Source organism: Gasterosteus aculeatus, chromosome 5 (genome assembly GCF_964276395.1).
Source record: "Gasterosteus aculeatus chromosome 5, fGasAcu3.hap1.1, whole genome shotgun sequence".
Classification (NCBI taxonomy): domain Eukaryota; kingdom Metazoa; phylum Chordata; class Actinopteri; order Perciformes; family Gasterosteidae; genus Gasterosteus; species Gasterosteus aculeatus.
The window spans coordinates 13,377,950-13,396,690 of NC_135692.1; the positions used below are offsets into that span (position 1 = coordinate 13,377,950).

The 18,741-nt window shown below is 44.9% G+C and overlaps 1 protein-coding gene across 1 annotated transcript in view; it reads left to right on the forward strand.

Moving 5' to 3' along the window:
- The window catches only part of atrnl1b (attractin-like 1b), a 45,135-nt gene that overhangs the window by 14,508 nt on the left and 11,886 nt on the right, over positions 1–18,741 (forward strand). Inside the window, exons 18-26 of the mRNA XM_040175887.2 lie at positions 507–740; positions 1,581–1,718; positions 3,570–3,663; positions 7,782–7,834; positions 9,214–9,308; positions 9,408–9,486; positions 11,151–11,308; positions 13,885–13,946; positions 16,667–16,745. Coding sequence (XP_040031821.2) covers positions 507–740; positions 1,581–1,718; positions 3,570–3,663; positions 7,782–7,834; positions 9,214–9,308; positions 9,408–9,486; positions 11,151–11,308; positions 13,885–13,946; positions 16,667–16,745 — 992 coding nt within the window. The remainder of the gene's footprint in view (positions 1–506; positions 741–1,580; positions 1,719–3,569; positions 3,664–7,781; positions 7,835–9,213; positions 9,309–9,407; positions 9,487–11,150; positions 11,309–13,884; positions 13,947–16,666; positions 16,746–18,741) is intronic.

Genomic DNA, 18,741 nt, shown 5'->3' on the forward strand with positions numbered 1-18,741 from the left:
GAGGTGGCGGCGTGAAACTTGTCAGTTTGGACTTTCAGGCCACTAAATTGCTTGACAGCACGGCATCGGCCCTCTGGGCTCAGAGCGAGGTGCCACTCGGCTCATCACATTTAAGCCTTTCACTGAACTTTGCTCTAGTCGTAAAACTTCTGCCTCATTTCTCTGCCTTTTTCGCCTCTCAATCAACTGTTAAACGCTCCTCCGATAACCACCTTGAGGTTTTCAAAACACCTTAATGCTCTTTAATCTGCGGGTCCTGTTGAGCGATAAACAAAATACCAAAGTTGTCTTTTTTTTTTTTTTTAAAAGGCTTTCTGAAAAAATATAACCCTGAGAGCTAGAATAAACTAGAAGATAACTAACCAGGTAAATGCAATGAAAACTGATCGACAAAGGAATATGAAAGAATATAGAAATCCCATTTTTTAAGATAAGATAAAACGGTAAGAAATAAAAAGCAAGTCCCTCCCACTTCATGCCTCTTTTTAATTATTTTTTTCCTTTAGCCCAGAACTGTTCGGGCCTGCGGACGTGTTCCCAGTGCCTGGAGCAGCCCGAGTGTGGCTGGTGCGGTGACCCCAGCAGCACGGGGAAGGGACTGTGCACCGAGGGGTCCTACCGAGGGCCGATGAAGAGACCGCTGAAGCAGGGCCAGCAGATCTCGTCCGGGGACATGATCCTGGAGCCGGGCGTCTGCCCCAAAGACAAGGGCTACGAGTGGGCCTTCATTCACTGCCCCGGTAAGGGAATCCACTTCCTGAGGGTCCGACTGAAATCCCTCGATGGTTTTGTCACCAGCGCGTGTTCCTGAGAGGTCGTTCTCGCCCATTGACTGTCGCGTTCTTATCGAGGCTTCATGTTACAGCTTCCCCCGTGCAACTAATCCCTCCCTCCTGACTCTGTGCAACCTAATGCTCGTGTGCCATTTAATGGCGTCATCGAGGCCACGTCATGTAAGACGAGGACGTGAGGAGTGCTCGCCGACTCAGTGGTACCAGGAATGCGTAAAAACCGTGCTAAATGAGCGACATGTGAAGGTGTTTTGGTGATATTTTTCCTTATTATGGGTATACGCCTTAAGTTGCACACCTTGATGTGTCTTCAAATGAACCATTTGTCATTTCAATGGTGGATTTTGATGGTCTCAGTTCATATTTAATGCAACTGAAAATAAATTCTGACAAAGTTTACTTATCTTACTTTAAAAAAAAAAATCACTTATTTGTAGTCGTCCTTTTTCATTAGTTGTTGAGTCTGTATTTTCAACAATAGGAGAAAGACATACAGGCTAATTAAACAAATAATAATTAAATTGTAATCAATGACGTGGCAGGCACAAGCTATTTGACAGCTCTGATGGTGCCGCTGCTTTTTCCCTGGAAACGATAACGACATCAATCACATTAACATTAAATTCTATTGGTCTGCTGTGAAATCCTTGCAGTTTAGAAGCACGATCCAAACGATTGTGTGACCCGGACACAAACGCAGGATAAAGCCGCTTGTCACCGCACCCCTGATTTGTTAAAAATAATAATCCATGGCGGCCTCGGCGTGACCGCTCTCTGTTTCGTCCTCAGCGTGCCAGTGTAACGGCCACAGCACGTGTGTAAACGGCAGTGTGTGCGAACAGTGCCGCAACCTCACCACTGGTCCTCACTGCCAGACCTGCATGCCCGGTTACCATGGAGACCCCACCAATGGCGGCAAATGCCAAGGTGAGTGCACACGTGAGACTTAATAGATTTACTTCATTTTACTTTATTCGGACCATAGCTGCAGTGTTGGTTTAGGAAAATTAAAACTCTTTAATTCCTTTCAAACTTTGATTAGTACACAGTGTCATAGATAAAAAGTAGTGCAACATCTTAACCAACAGAGGGCACTATTGTGTATTGCTAAAAATTGATGACAATTGGTCGGTCTTGTTTGATTAATGAGAATATTCCTCCTTTTTATTGGGTGTTATTAACCGACGTAAATGATGTCTTAAACCGACATCTCCTCCCTATTGGTTTACTTGTTAAAGATGAAGCGTTTTCCCGACATTAAGAGCCGAGGTGAAACACTGTGGCAATTGTAGGTGAAGCTCAAGGTCAAATATGGACGCCTCTGTTTTTTCAACCCCTGAAGCCCTGCTCTGTTCAAAAAAGAAACACGGCTCTTAATATCGAATCGAGAATACACACGGACGCACGCATACAAGACTGTTGAGCTCTTGAAACATCGACAAAATAAAGGCATGCTACAAATTTTTGACGCACATCCCTACTGATTTAATTGTGGTACTAATTGTCAAGTTGTTGTACTCGGGTTGTTCTTTCTGCATATAAAAGTGTTTTGATTGAAATTTGGATTGCACATAATGCAGATTTATTATCCGTGTCTCCTGCTCGCTGCAGAATAAATTTGCTGGAGTGACTGCGAGCCATAATTTATACTGCATTCATGTTTACAAAGCAAAAGCGCGTAATGCTCGCTGAATTTAATGTGGCGAATGGGTGTAAACATTAATCTGCTGGCAAAGGAACGGGCCTCTAACTAAATATGTAATAATGCTTTGTGCATTTGATAGCTGTCACGGTTGCATTAGTAAGTAGATATAAGATGGTCTGGTAGCTTCCCTGTTCAAGGGGGGGGGGGATTTAGCCGCCGCACTGGCCGCTTATGAGACATGAATAGCATTCCTGGGAAATTGCAAGGAGGCTATTGTTTGAATTGCCAGACTGTGAGCGCGACTCCCCCTCTCCTCCCCCCCCATAGACCCCGATAGCATTTGTTAATGCACGGGCTATATCTGTAACCCGTAGGGAGAAACTACACAGGTGACCTGTTAAGGGGGATTATTCCTCCCACTCATTCTGCATTCAAACAGACAAGGAATCCATCGCATATTCGGCCGCTCAGGAAGCCGCTCCGATCCAGTGTGACTTGCACACAGTGAGTGCAACTACCTCATTGTTTCGCCAGCGGTGACGCTCCGTTTAAAAGCCGTCCCGTCACCCGAAATGTTCCTGCGTAGCACCTTGGGGGAAATCTGCCCGAAGAAGGATCCGCACTGTGTGTCCACTGACCCTGCTGTAATGCACCTTCTCGTTGTTCTGAAGCTCTGTCAACCAAACACGAATAGGTCCGTTTTTTTGTCGCCTGCAGGCGCAAACCTGAAAAGCTGCCACACTAGAAGCACTCTCAATAGAGAGTCCTCTCAGACAACTATTTGTATTCCACACGCAGCCGATGCCTCGCAGGTATCGAAGCGTCCTATCTAGAGGGGGCATATTTCTTTTTTCTTTTTCCAGGGTCAGCCGGTCTTTTGGGAAATACACTTGTTTTCAGTATCTGCTTCTTTTCCGCATGTTCGGTACAGCGGAGGAGATGCCGCTAGCCTAGCTTAGCACAAACACTGCAGGCAATCATGGAAATCACTGACTAGTCTCGCTCTCGCTCTCTTTCTCTCACACACACACACACACACACACACACCTCATCCATTGCTTTGTTTTTCTTCGATGCTAATCAACCATGTTCTCTGTTCTCCATTTCTGTCTGTGTGTCGTCGCCTCCTCCAGCCTGCAAGTGCAACGGTCATGCCAATGTGTGCCAGGTGTTATCTGGCAAGTGCTTCTGCACCACCAAGGGGATCAAAGGGGACCAGTGCCAGCTGTGAGTACAACACACACACATTGAGAAACGTGGCTCCTTGTTTTAATATAGCTGGTCACAATTATATCACAAAAACATGACATTTGAGCCCATCTTAATGAAAGGTAGAAGCCGCCTAGAGCTTTTTTACTTTAGCAAACAACCCTCTATTGGAGTTTTGTCCTGATTTATTCAGAAATACAGTATAGCTAAATAAATCTTATAAAAGTTCATATCAATTCCTGCATTCATTCATTTGATTTGAACTTTATTTTGATTATTGTTCAGAACAAACAAACAAAACTTAATTAATTATTTCATTCATCCGTTGAAACTGGGAATTGTCTGACTTCACTAAGCCTTTTCTTTTAATTATGTAATGGGATTCACAGACTGAGGTCACAGGTCAAGAGCATTGATTTTCCACTCATACAAGGATTGGGCTGCGTGCTGCAACAACAGAAAGCCGTCAGTTGGCTTTATTGGCCAGGAACCCCACCTGCGGCACTATTTCTGCTGATGCGGTGGATTCCTCTGGTGTGGGAGGACCTTTTTCACTTAGCTGTCTGCTTTCCCAGTTGTAAGCAGAATGGACTGATGTTTTTTAATTCCCCTAATGCGGTAGGAGTTATGAAAGGGTCACTGGCATAACACACATGCCCACACACACACACAGACACACACAGACACACAGACCATGCCTTGAGTGTTTCCGCTCTCTCTCTCTCTGAGACCACATCCCCAATTTTCTCTTAACATGTTCGGGTTTGTGTTTTGTCATCACTTTGTGTTGCATCTAAATGAACCGGAACCCTAATGATTAAAAATACAAACCGTTTTTAAAAGTCAGTCAGACTAGATTCTTTTGACACGTCGTCTTCTCGCTGAATAAAATGCGGTTTAGTCACGTAATCCGTACGTACGAGAATTGTTGAAGTGTACATTCTGAACAATGTGGATCGTTTTCATCCAATCTCACCATTTGGTCTTTCCTTACCTTTTGTTGATTGTGTAGTGGGACCATACTGTATGTTTTAACCGCACAGGTTTTAATCACAGGTTGGTATTAACTTTAGTAATCAAATCTCTATCTGGTTGGTGGTGAAGTTGCTCTTCTATCTTCTAGACGCTCAGTAGATGAGAAAGCTGTAGTGTGCTGTTATGGAGCAGTGACTCATCTTTACCCACTAAGTGGGTCTTAGTGGGACGCATGACGTCTTTGCGAGAAAAGAACTCCTCTGTCTACAGCGCACAATGCTGCGCGACACCTCGGGAGCAAGTGGCAAAGACTGAAAGTCTCCGGCCCTTTGGAACCGGAGCACCGCATCAATACGGGGGGGGCGAGCGAGCCCCAGCCGGCCAATCATCAAATAGGCACATATTCAGCCAGAACATGAGCCTAGTTGCCCCCGAACGTCCCTCCCCCTCCTCCCTTTTGCGTTTTCCCATTCAAACCTTTCGGACATATCACGTTTCATCCAAGTCTAATGTGATTTGTGTGATTCGTGTCGACTGACTCTTCCCCTTTTTTTTGATAATGCGATTTCCGGTGTCTCATTACATGTAATCAGCGCCAGACACCACCCCCCCCCCCCCCCCCCCCCTTTCACCTCCTCAGCAGCAACCCCGAAACAAAGACCTCCACCCAAGGGTTCTCCTTCATCTCTCCACACGTGCGCGCGTTCACACATGCGGACGCCATTAGGCCCTCAAAATAATGGTCGCCGTAATGAAGCGAAGCGGCTCCATCAGTGCAGAATAAAATTGATTTTGAAAAGAAACAATTGATGAGGTCCACGCTGCATTACAGCGCGGGGAGTCAAACGAGCGGTCAGGGGAATATTTCTTATTGTGATGCCTACAAGTATTCTGGATTATTCTTGTCTCTGTCGAAGGTTCTGAATTGAGTGTAGATCAAATTAAGATGCAACGGAGGGACGCTGCATGAAGTTCAGACGCGTGCATGCAGGTGTAGATTAAATTAAGATCCTGCGTATGTTGGGTTGCGTTATACACTTGTATTTATTTAAATGGCCAAAGAGGCGGCGTTTGTCCCCGCGTCCTTTGCACCGCAGTGAAAGAGCACGCAGCTCATCTAGTACGCATGCTCACGAGCTTCCTGAAACCAAACCAGAGCTACAGCCACAACTTTTCTTTTTTCTTTTATTGCTCCCCTTTGCTACTTGAGGTGTCAGAACACGTCTTCAGTCTCATGTGACTGACAGTGTTTTTGTGCGATGCCGTCAATAGAGAATGCCGTCTGTCCCGTGAATCCGAAATGCGATATTTTTAGAGGCAGAGTCACTCACTGTAACGGTTCTTTCGGCCTCCTCTTCCTCCTCAGGAGCAGCGTTGGTGTCTCTGACGTTTTTCATCGTCATATTCTCTTGTTTGGTGCACTTGTAGTTCTTCTCCTTCCGGCAGAGGGACGACGAGGTTCAGAGTCGATTGTGGACGGGTAAAGATTGAGGGAGGGCGCGAAAGGATGCATTGAAAAGGAGATAAGCAACATTTGAATCCAATGAACCCGGCCATATGTTCATCCTCATTACAGGCCTTTTGAAAGCCATGAGCCTCATTAACACGCGGCGGGCTGATGGCGCTCTGTGAATGTTCAATTATTGTACTCGCCAGTCTGTTTTTGATAACGCCGCGATGTGGGTGTGTTTTTAAAGCTGTCGTGGCTTGAACAACACACGTGACCTTACGGGGCCCCATCGCACCCCGTCCCCATCTACTGATTCAGTAGGTCCAACGGTCTGAGTTAAAGGCTCTTTTTAAAAACGTGTCAATCCAACTTAGCAGAAGCGTAAAGAGGCTGCGGTCTTAAATGGTGAGCGAAGATGTGCGACTTTTCCTCGTCAACAATCAGTTCATGTTTGTGTTTTTCTGTTCTGTTTCAGTCGTGAGGTTTGAGGCTTTAGATTTAGTGTTTGCCAACCAACAACAATGGATTCCAGGCAAATGGAACTTAGTAATTGTCCAATTTTCCCGCCGTGTTTGGCCCCGGGTCAGGACACTCATTAGCTTGAGTTATGGATTCATCGGCCTCGGGCGTTTTGTCATTTCACACTTGCTACAAACACAAACTGTGCGAGGTAATCATAGTTTTTTTTCCCCCTTTAGGAAATAACTAGTTTTTGTTTTCTTTATTAGTCACAGTTTTATATTTGTGTTATAAGACATTTTTTTGCTTCCCTCACCAGCTCTTTAAAGGAGAAATTAAACTATTTCTTTCCTCGTGAAGCCCATTAGTGTCCTTTTTAATAACTGCTTCATGTGTAAATCCATCTGTATAACGGCGACAGTGAGGGTCTAGAATGCCTCAGAAGTAGTGTTTTTTTTTTTGTACGTCATTTTAAAGCTTCTTTTAGTGAAAGAAATGTTTGCCATATATTTACAAATCATTTATAAAGACATAAATGACAAGTCCGTTGACGTGCTCCTAATAACATGTTTATCGTTCAGCTTTTGTTCCTCCTCAACATTGTTTAAAAAGAAAATGTTAACCGGTGTCACAACAACAATTAGGAAGAGATATTGTGCACTTAAGATGACTTGGATCCACTCAACAACACGGTTATCCCCGATCTTTCTGGGCATTCACCCTTAAAGCGTAACTTTAAGGAGGCGACGAAAAGTGACGCGCCTTTTTTCTCACCGAGGTAAACAAGTGAGAGTTGGGAAGATGTTCACTCTGATCACCAAATGTGAATAACATGAGTTAAACTCGCCCTGGGCTTTTTCGAACCTGTTCCCAAACTCCACATCCGGCTCAGTCCCATCTGATTATTTCCTTTGATCTCTAGCTTTCACCTCTCAATGTGGGATCACATTTCTCAAATAATCAAGCAGGGAGTCATTTCCATAAACTGTGCCGTCTGCTGCGAGGTGCCCGAGGGATTCAACTTGGTACATTACCTTTTTAAGATGCCGCGCTCTGGGATCAGCACTGTGTTGCTTTGATAACCCCCCCCCTCAAAAAAAACCAAATTCACTTTTAAGTAAAAGTAAAACCCTTGATGAGTCGCCAACAGCAGGAGTTAATGCGCTGGCGTACACCTTCTCCCTCTCAGTCTGTTAGCACTCTTCTTCATCTTATTCGCTCCTTCTCTTGTTTTTTCTTCCCTTCACTGCAGATGTGACTCAGAAAACCGTTACCTTGGCAATCCACTCAGAGGGACCTGTTACTGTGAGTAATTCTGCATGGGGGCCGTGACACACACACACACACACACACACACACACACACACACACACACTTCGCTGCTCTCTCTACCTCCTCTCATCCGCTCTGAGCAGATGGAGCATTTTAGCACTTTGGCACCAGGGGCGCTTGTTCAGTGACTGAATGACTCGTCTTGAAAATGTCAAGTGCATCAGAAGGAGTGAGTGACTGAGCTAATCAAGGAGACGGAGGAATGTAAACTGCCCCCTCCCTCGACCCAATCGTTCATTGGTTTAGAAGGTTGACTAACTGTTAGTTTGTCGCGAGTGGGAAGCACAGATGGATCAAGGTGAGCAGCGCGTGAAGCCGCGTGATGGAAATAAAAAGCGGGAAGCACATGAAAATGGACAGCCGGGGCCCCGGTGGTTCCTGTGTGTGCTGTCCTATTGTTTGTTTGTGTGTTTGCACGACGTGGCGTCCTTCACGGTGCTGCGGTGTTTTTCTCTTTCGACATTCTGCCACTGACAACAGAGCCTCTGCCAAGTTCTTTCCTTTTTTTCCTCTTCTTCTTCCAAATGCCACAGCCTGACAGGCAGCTCAGCGAAGGGGAAGAAGGGAGCTGAAAGCTCAGAGCTTCCTTTGACCTCTGCGCACCGACGGGGCTTTCTAAATAGTTAAAACGGGACACCCCCGACCATCAGAAAGGCCACGCGGACTAGGCCGATCATTGTGACGTTATCTCTCTCTGTGTGTGACGTTAGTTGGCTTCTCCCTTTTTCGATCTCCAAAACAGTTTGTGCCGCCGCAGCCGTGTGATGGGAACGATTAGATGATATTTAATGGAGCGACACTCATTATTATTTTCACCTGATTTTAATGAGCACGAGTAAGAAAACATTTTTGAATCCACGTAGTTGTTTTTTTTTACAAACTGCTCGGATGAAAGACTTATTTATTCACTATGAAATGTCCGCTGCAAATAGTCCTCTACGGCGCTGCTTCTTTGAAAACCAACAAAAACCACCCGTGGTACAAATTGTAAACGAGGATGAAGTGAATCTGATGAACATGTGCCCGATATCGGTGACTCATTCGATACTTTATTAATCGCTCCGGGGGGATTATCGCCGCCCGCTGTCAGCGTCCGGTATTCCTACTTGTTCCCCACTCGAGGAGAAAATTGTAGCCCCTGATTGCCGCCGTTGATTACAGACATTTTGATTTCACTCGTCTCCACCAATGCCGTCTATTGCTGGGAAGTTTATCACCTCATGGCGTACTTCCATAGCGCATCCACGTCGGCCTACTAGTAGCCCCAGCTGGAAGCGCATACTGTTTACGTTCGGTCGAATGGTGTGAAAGGATATGAGACCTGTCCCTCCTGTCCCCTCCCACAACAACAGACAATCTCCTGATCGACTACCAATTCACCTTCAGCCTCATCCAAGAAGATGATAATCACTACACTGCCATCAACTTCATGGCCTCACCTGAGCAGGTAACTACACCCGAGAAATGAAGTTATGTGCTTCCAACTATGATGCTCCTGTGTGCTGTTATCACGTTAATATATTCTATTTCTGTTCTGTGTCTGAAGGCCAACAAGAACTTGGACATGTCCATTAATGCCTCCGAGAACTTCAACCTCAACATCACCTGGTCGGTGGGATCAACAGGTACTTTTCGCTTCACTCGGCAGTTCAGTCGAGTCCTTGACGAGGGCTAAACGTCCAGGAAATCCTCCCTCTGTGGAAAACACACTACACATGGGGACAATCTAAACGTAATGACTTCGGTGACGAATAACATCAGAGATGTAGAAGGAATTTGGGTTGTAAAATAAAAGTCAGGTGTGGTTTTTATTTTATTTATCACTTTAAACACTTCGACACTAGTCGTACATAGTGAAATAATCCCTTTGAAAAGAACACACACATATTACATAATAGGTCAAAACTTCATAATTCATTTCATAATTTCCAGTCAATTTTAGGAATTGTATACGATAAGAAAATATTTCCCGTGTTGCTGTATGGACGTCAAAACATTTGGTTTGCTGCCTCTTGTCTGAGGCGTCACACATCGAGTTCTTCCGTGTGGGCAATTTGCCCATTCTCAAATTCAAGTTTAGTTTTTGTTGTCGTAAATGTGCTGCTGTTTATTACAATAATAATAATGTATTCAGTCGGTACAGCGGCTAATGAAGGAACGATAAAATGTGATGTACCTGCTCTCGTCAGTGTGTTCTCTCTCACTGTTGAGTGGGTATTAGAGGTCCCCAGATGAAAGACAACCAAGGACACTGCAGTGGTCCAGTGCCACTGTTTACACCCCCCCCCCCCCGTTCCCCTCGTCCCTCCTCACAACACTGACATTTCCAACCACTAAAACAACGTTAAAATCGTCCGCCCTTCCTCGCCGTAACCTTTTTTTCTTCTTTTTTTTTGGAGCATCGCCATTAATATTTGAAACTGCCCCCACCCCCACCACCCCACCCTCACAAAGACATATTGTGTCTCCGAAGGAACGGGAGCCTCTTCACAATCGACAAGAGCGTCGAGGCGCCTTTGGGTGGGAGGAGGAGGAGGAGGAGGGTGATTTCAATTAAGATAAACGTGCTCACGTAGCCACACTCAAGCTGTCATTTCCAGTTCTTTTGTTTCAGGGCTGTGGGTTGGAATGTCAATGCGGGGGACCCGCTGACACGAGGACGAAAAAGAAGTGACTCGCAACGTGGAGATAGATCAGAAAATAGACTTTGGTTGGAGATGACTTTTTTTTTTTTTTTTTTGTCCATGATGGGTATTTGGAAACTTCATTTTGAAGTCTATCGAGTGAAGCGTAAAATGAAACGACGCCCCTGCTGACCATGAAGGGATACGAACGCGTATTTCAAATAAGTAAAAGTGGATCTTTGCAGATATTTGTTGCCCTTGGGTAACCTGCATCCACCCCCAAGGGTTATTATATGCTATTCTCTAGGTCTGAGATGTACTAAGTACATCAGCTGACGGCGGTGCTATGGATTCAAACGGTGACTACGTGTTAACATGACTCGTCGTGACCCGTCACTCTTCGCTTTTTCTCCCACTCCCATTTAACTGCGAAAAACTGACAGCATGTGTAATTACAGAATAAAGCTCTGCTCTGTTTCACGGGCAACCGGAATGAAGATGAATGCACTTAAGACAATGATAACAATAATTGCTGATGAGACATTTTGCCCGACAAACCCATTAATGGATTCATAATGATATGTTGCTGGCGGTCCAGCGCCATCCATCACTTGTCCGAGCGCCCCGACGGCAGCGTGCTTAGCGTGAACTCTTTGTCCCGACAGCTGGAACCATTTCCGGGGAGGAGGTGCCCATCGTGTCCAAAAGCAACATCAAGGAGTACAGGGACAGCTTCTCCTGTGAGAAGTTCACCTTCAGGAGCAACCCAAACATCACCTTTTACGTCTACGTCAGTAACTTCTCATGGCCCATCAAGATCCAGGTAAAAGGCTGACGTCGCCACGCGAGCCGATACGCTACCGCGTGGTGATCATCGTGCTATTGATCAAGCATTGATCCCACGTGAAGTACATAAAGAGAGTGTGGGGGTGGGAGGGCTCGTCCATGTTGCCGCTCAGGGTGATTCCAAGTGCACTTTATTCTAATTACAGATTTAATGAGCGATGGTTAGCTTGCTTATAGCTGCACAGCTGTTTTTTAGCTGGCGAAAGCAAAGCGCCGTTTAACCCCTGCGAGCCCTCTTTTCTGAATGGTGGCGATTGAGGCTTTGATGCGGCGGATGGAGCGAGAAAACAACCGGGTAGAAAATAAATGCTGTTTGTTGTTCTACGTTTGGGAAGAGCTGTCAATTAAGCTGTTGTCGAAACAAATACACCGTTTAGTCTTATAGAGGACGCTCAATGAGTGCTAACGTTCCTCCATTATTTGCAGGATGTTTTATTGTACATAAATGTTCACTTAAATATTTGATCAAGCGCAGGTATAGATGACGTGTGCGGTAATATGTTTATGCCAAGAAATGAATGGAAGCCATTCAGTCTGCAACAACTGTGTTGTTGTGTGTCAAAGTGAGACACTTACTGAGAAATATCATGGACAGAATTATTATTTCTTCTAATCGCACACCGTTCCCGATTTGGTAATTAGTCCACTTCCAGGTATTGATTTTTCAATTTGTTGTAGGCATCTCTTCCATGGGGCAGATTGGACCCCGGTATGGCGATGATATCTTTGGGGTCAGTCCACCGGTGGAGGTGCACCAGTAATAGTTTTCTATTAGATTTCCTGGCCAGCAGTCACTTATTTATTATGGACTGGCCCGAGCTGTTAAAGCAAATAGCTTTTTGTAACAGGATAAGGTCTCTGTATGGCAGCGCGGAGAGCATCGACCTGGACGAGATAAAGCAGAATTTGAGAATGCACTTATGAGCCTTGTTTTTATGGGTCTTACCCCGTAAAACAAACATTCAGATCTGACATCACATGACATCACTAACCGTTGAGCATAATTGTTACCCGTGAGGACCGCTCGATGTAATAAACTAGTACATTCTCAAATCATGCTATCGATCGTCTCTGATAGAATTGAAATTAAAATAACCCCAAATGTATTGCTTTGACCTCATATTACATGAAAAGAAGGGCTGGGAACACTCAATGCAACTGGCCTACTCACTAGAAAATTCCACAAAATATCTGTGTAATGTGTCCTTTTGAGTCACGGCAGCCATGTCAGTGAGCATCTCATTTCAGATCAGCGGTTCTTATTTTCTACTTAAAGTACGGAAGAGCCAACGGTGGGAGACGTTTAGGAGGACGATGAAAATCATCTATCGACGTCACTCCACTGAAGACTCTGTCTGGCCTCATACATCGCTTGTCAATTACTGATAACGTACACATATTAGTAATTCTTCTCGATTTTCTGCCTCATCCGCATCATCAAACATCAGTCAAACGTTCCAGCTCTAAGAGCACAGACTGTGCCCTATTACCCGAGGTTGTGTTTTTGTGCTTTGAGGGCTTCTGAATGAGGAGGCCTATCACAAGTAGCTGCCGTCTTCTTTGCTCTTCTTTTAATAAAGGTAGAATAAATGTTTCGGGTACATTATTCTCCGGCAATGCTGCCAGTCATCGGAGAGCTACAGTATATGTTGTTAGAACGAAAAAGCAGGCGGGTTGTTTTATCGTTTTTGTCAAATGGAGAAAATCACAGAATTGTAAAAAAAAAAAAAAAAGTTATGTTTTATTATTTAATGTGTTTAAAATAAAAAGTACTTAAGTATTGGGTCACACAATTTAAAGTCAGAACTCTGAGAACAAAAGTTAGGACTCCAGTAAATGTTTCACATGAGGCCTTTTTCCTGCCCAGGCTCCCTGGATCAGAATTTAAATCCTTTAAAATGTATTGTTGCAAAAGTTCAGAATAATTGAGGGGAAAGCAATCATTTTTCAGCAGTTGTCGATAAACATAAAGCGTTGTGACCTTTTTAATTATTTAATTATTATTATTTAATCACTTTCCTCCACCTTCAAAGAGACATTTCTTTTCCACAAGCAGAAGCGGTCCCGTCTGTGATCTTTTAGCTCGTCCATTCTGCTCTTATTGCCGACTGTAACTCACGACAACATATTAACACGTTGTCTCGGTTAAAGAATTAAATCATATTCTTGACAACATAGATTTTTATTGTTTTTTAGTTTTCCGGTACTACTGTACCTTTTTTTTGTTTTGTTACCAATGTTTATTTAATATTGGCAGGTAAATATTAGACTTCTCTTCTAAAGTGCTTCTAAAGTGCAAGGACAAAAGCCTTTTCGAAATAGCACCAAAAACTTTTCGCAGGAATGACGAATCTCAGAATAATGTTTTTTAAAGCTGTAGCTGGTAAAGTGTCATTTTCATCATTTTATTTAAGTTAAAAAAACGTGTTCTATCAAGCTCTGAGATGTGGTGGAATAGAAGTGTCAAACACCGAAGAAAAATACCCCCGTAATGTACAAAGAAAGGTCCAAATGTCCACCGTCTTTAACGTCTCCGCCTCGTCTCTTTCTCAGATCGCCTTCTCCCAACACAACAGCATCATGGACCTCGTCCAGTTCTTCGTGACGTTTTTCAGGTAAGCGTGTGAACTCCGCGCCTCTTAAATACACTCCGGAAGCATCAGCCAGAATCCTGTGGGTTTGATTGGTAACAGGTAAAGCAAACGGGATCAGCTCTCTGACGCGGCCCTTTTCTCGCAGTCTTGGTTGCATTAATCGGATAGTTCTCATAGTAACTGACCGTAACCGCGTTTGTTGAATTCATTTCTAGGTCCCCATGCCCGCCCCCCCCCCCTGGTGAAGCCCGATCGACTTGGGTATTATCTGTGTAGCTGTCAAGGTTGGAATATAAGACAGCCGGGGCCCGAGGGCCCTGCCAGTCTCTGCCCAGCCCACAATAACGTTCCATATAAGCTGTCACGCAGTCGGTTATCTTCTGCCTCCATCCGATCAAATTACAGTGGAATTGCCCCATCCACGACTTGTTGGAAGGGAAGGTGGAGAAGGGCCAAGCTTATTTTGTCTGGAAAAAAAAAAAACCTGTTGCTGAAGGCTTCTTGCATCCATTGCACAGGGAAGCATGTTAAAAAAGTTTGTCTTTTTAAAGCAACATACACACCCGTGTATGTTGCTTTAACACTGTGTAACACCGTGTAACACTACTTCCTTCGTATCAGTCATCATCAATTTCTCTCCGGCGCATCGTAAGTTGTATTCTAGTGCTTCCTAAATCTAACGTAAATTAACCACAACAACCCAGCACAGCGTCCCCTGTTTGCAGCCTCATTTTCAGTCTGCATCCTGTTTATTATTTGTTTTTTTTTCTATTGTCATGCAGATTCCAATAATTATTTTGAGTGTTTTCTGTGTCCTTGCTCCCACTGACCCACAAACAAAGGGAGGTGTGTGTGTGTGTGGGGGGTTGGAGGGGATGAACCTGCGGTAAACATAATCAGCCTGATGACAAAAATGTCATATCACCCCACAGGGTTTCTAGACCTCCTTGTATGAGAGATAGAAGGAATGACAGCATGACTGGGAACGAGCGCTGTTCTCTCCTTCTGTTGATTTCTCCTTTTATTCAAATACCGACTCACCCTTTTCACCGCGAGCTGCTCCCAAGTCATTTTTAATTCCCCTCCCCCATATTCTTCCTCACGGATTCTTATACAATACTGACTCGCAAGGCACCGCCTGAGTTCCGATCTAATTTGAGTCTGACGGTTTTCTGCCTTCTGATGGGATGCTGTTGAAACTTGCTAATTGGATGCTGGGAGCCTCGCGGCCTAATTTTATACTAATGAACCAGAGTCATTCCGCTCATATCTGTGTGTTTACACCATGTATGTGCAAAGAGAGGCATGCACTCCAAACCTCCTACATCAAACGGGTTGGGTGAAAGAAGAGTAAACTAAAAGTGCGTAATGTCCGTATGCCTCGCGTTTCAGCAGCCTCAGAGGCCAGCAGGTAGCAGGTATGGATCCATCCATCCGTGTGAGAGTCTTTAGTGGGATTCGACTGAGATCCATAAACTCAGGAAGTCATAGAAAGTGTCCCAGCTTCCTAATGTCTCGCTTTGCTCAAAACAAACAGGGAAAGTTCGCACCTGCTGTAACCAGATTTACATTTACTGGATTTACAAGTACTTCCTTACGTAAATAATTTCATATTTGTCCTTGAGGCGTTGGGACTCTTCTATTCTAACAGGAGAAGGAGAAGCAAAATGGATTAAAGCTTCTTTACTAAAATCCAAAATAGTGAAAGCCTGTCTAAGGATGTTTGTCACTTCCACAGCATGTAAATGTCATTGAAGCCCCCACAAAACTCCCTTTCAATCACTGTTATCTTCAAAGGCTGCGATGGTCCTTTTTTTTTTTTTTGCCGTATAAAGGACTGTTTCCCTTCACTCAACACTTTCATCCCACTTTCCTTCTTTTAGCCTGATACACCCCCGCCCCCCAACGTCCTCACAGACGTTATCGCCCCCTTCAAAGAATCTTGACCTCAGAATCCAGCAGGTGTAGCCGGGCAAATTGAAAGGCCACTCAAGTTAAAATATCAAAGAGACGGACCCGTGAAATCAGAGACCGGTCCCTGGTGAAATGGGCTTAGTGGACCAGGCCTCCATCCCCGGGGCAGGGTGGGGCAGGGTGGGGGGGTGTCGACGTCGCTCATGTTACAGAGTGGGTTTCAAATCCAGATGTGATTCATTGTTCTCGGCCATCAGGAACAGGGCCGTGTTCCAGTGTAATTCAGCAAGTAGAGAACTATTAGAAGGTGACGCTGACGTGATTGATGATTATTTGGAATGGAAAGTTTTTTTTAATGTTGTGGCCATTTGTTTGGAGTTAATCACGACCCCCCCCCCCCCCCCCCCCCATGTGCTCCCTAAAGCTCACAGGAAGCGCTCGGGTGTCTCTCTAGAGCCCGGAAACAATGTCAACGCTCATCTGTCACGAGGATAATGAGGCGGAAGCTCTCGATCAGTCACATGCTCGTGTCCCAGTAGCGCTCGGACCTTGTTGAATTCCCCTTGACTAATGATTTTGCGTTTGGGTTATTAATCGAAGTAATCGGCCAAAATATATCTTTTTGGTGTTCAATCAAACTTTATTAGGGCTGCCCGGGTTGGGACAGAATTATCGTAGTCCTTTGAATAACTTGAGAAAATACTGTGAATAAAGACACAACTGAGATTTAAATGCTGATTTTCTGGGTTGCAAAGAACACGCGTGTGAACTTTCTCTGTGACGGCCGCTTCGTCTCGCTTGACATGGTTTCCTCTCTTTCCCTCCAGTTGTTTTCTATCGCTACTGCTGGTGGCTGCAGTGGTGTGGAAGATCAAACAGACCTGCTGGGCGTCGAGACGCAGAGAAGTAAGTCCATCAAACGTATTCTTTTGACGCGTTGGATACACTTTCAATGTTACCCAAGGCCAGTATTTGATGATGCCTTCCCAGCTTTTAAATAGTTATTTTCTATATCTTGAAAAGTGCAAAATGAGATTTAAGCTCACATTTGCATTTAAGTTTAGTTGAGTAGCGGAGGAGGTTTGACGGAAGCAGATGCAGCGACGCGGAGGGAAAGGGAGGCGGGACTAGTCATTAATATTCAGCGTTGGTATGAAAGCGAGTTGAGAAGAGCTGGACGTGAAAAGGGTTGAAGGATGAGATGACGGGCATTGGAAATGAATAAATAAAGGTGAGAAGAATGTGGTGCAGAAAATTGACGGATGGAGCAAATGCATAAGAAATTCACCCCCTTTCGATGAACCCAAAAGCCAAACGGCATCGGGTGGTTCCTGGTTTCTGTAAGCGCCTCCATCATTTCCATTTTCTTCCCCCCCCTCGATGCCTTCTGATACCCAAGAGCAGGGAGTTTAATTTGGTGCACATCCAGCCTCGGGACCGGCTGTCTACTTATAAAACTCCCTCAACACATCTCCCCTTTGGGGATGACATCGAGATGCCTAAGATCCCGGTTTTATATCCTCTAATTGATATATGAAATTGAGGGTGTTTATGCTCTGCACTTGAGTCTGCATTCCCTGGAGTCCGTCGATTCAAAGTGTTCACCGTGTATTTTTTGATTTGAATCACGGCACCTGAAGTTCTCCGGGACCATCCGTCACTGGCAGCAAAGGCAAAATGATTAGAGGTTTGAATGGAATAAATGCAGAAAAGCCTGAGGTCAGACCGACATTGTGATCACTTGTGCAGTTAAACCCTTCTGACACAAAAGGTTTCCACCACATGGCTTCATGGACCTGAGAGAAATAATACCTTACGGTTCCTCGTGGCCTTTTCAGCTGCCCTCCTTTCAAGTAGAATGTTTCTCTCCCTGAAAGGTGTAAAAGCCTCGAGGACGACGAGGCTTTGCGCCTCATCTTCAGCTGTTTGTGTGGCTGTTCTGCAGTCCAGATTTCTATAATGGCCAAATCGGTACAATCGTCTTTATTATTGTCTGAAAGAAGGCTTACGGTAGTAGCTACGATGTCAGATGCAATCGATTGTAAGCCTTTTACATTCATCCAGACCTCCAATCAACCAGCGTTTGTTCTGATAAAAACCTCCCATTCAGGATCACTTCAAAGTGACGCATTTCACAAATGGATTTCATTTCTGTGCGGCTGTGGCAAAATCTAAAATGGTTGAGGTGTGAAACAATGCTGTGAACAGCTTCCGGCTTGGATCCCCTTTTGTTTGATCAACTCTTTTATCAGTGTCTGACAGGTGCAAACATAATCAATCACTTCAGGTCTTCTGTTGGTAGCATCGGCTGCTGAGGAGGTAATTACGCGTGAATCCATCTCCGTGTCGCAGAAAGGACCGTCTTTGCTTTGGTGTTTGTTTCTTCCAAGCGAGACGGCCCTTTGGAAACACACTGCCCTCCTCCTTCAGAGCGCACGCTCGCCTTCGGATGCAGGGTTCGGCTGTTCAGCAAAAGCAAAGCCGCAGTTTTGAACAAGGCTTGCGGTGGGCGTCAAAAAGGATAACGCAAGTAACGGATGGATTTTGGGCCGGACGCCATCTAATGCTCACCGGCCCACATTTAACACAAGGACACGGAAGAAACGAGCCTTAATGAGGCTTCTGGAGACCAGTCGCCCATCCAGCCGAGGGCCACATGGAAGGCTCGTACCGATTGAACTTCTGAAATGTGTTTTTTTATTTGCTTCCATATGCATTTGTGCACAAGTCAGGATTGTTTGTCATTATTTCGGTGTTACGCAGTAACTGCAGAAAGGCTGTCTTTTATTTTAGAAGAAGTAGAATAGACTCGTTCCAAAGGGGCAGCGGTTGTATTTGATGAGGAGAGGTGACCAGATGTGTGTGTGTGTGTGTGTGTGTGTGTGTGTGTGCGCCCGCGTGC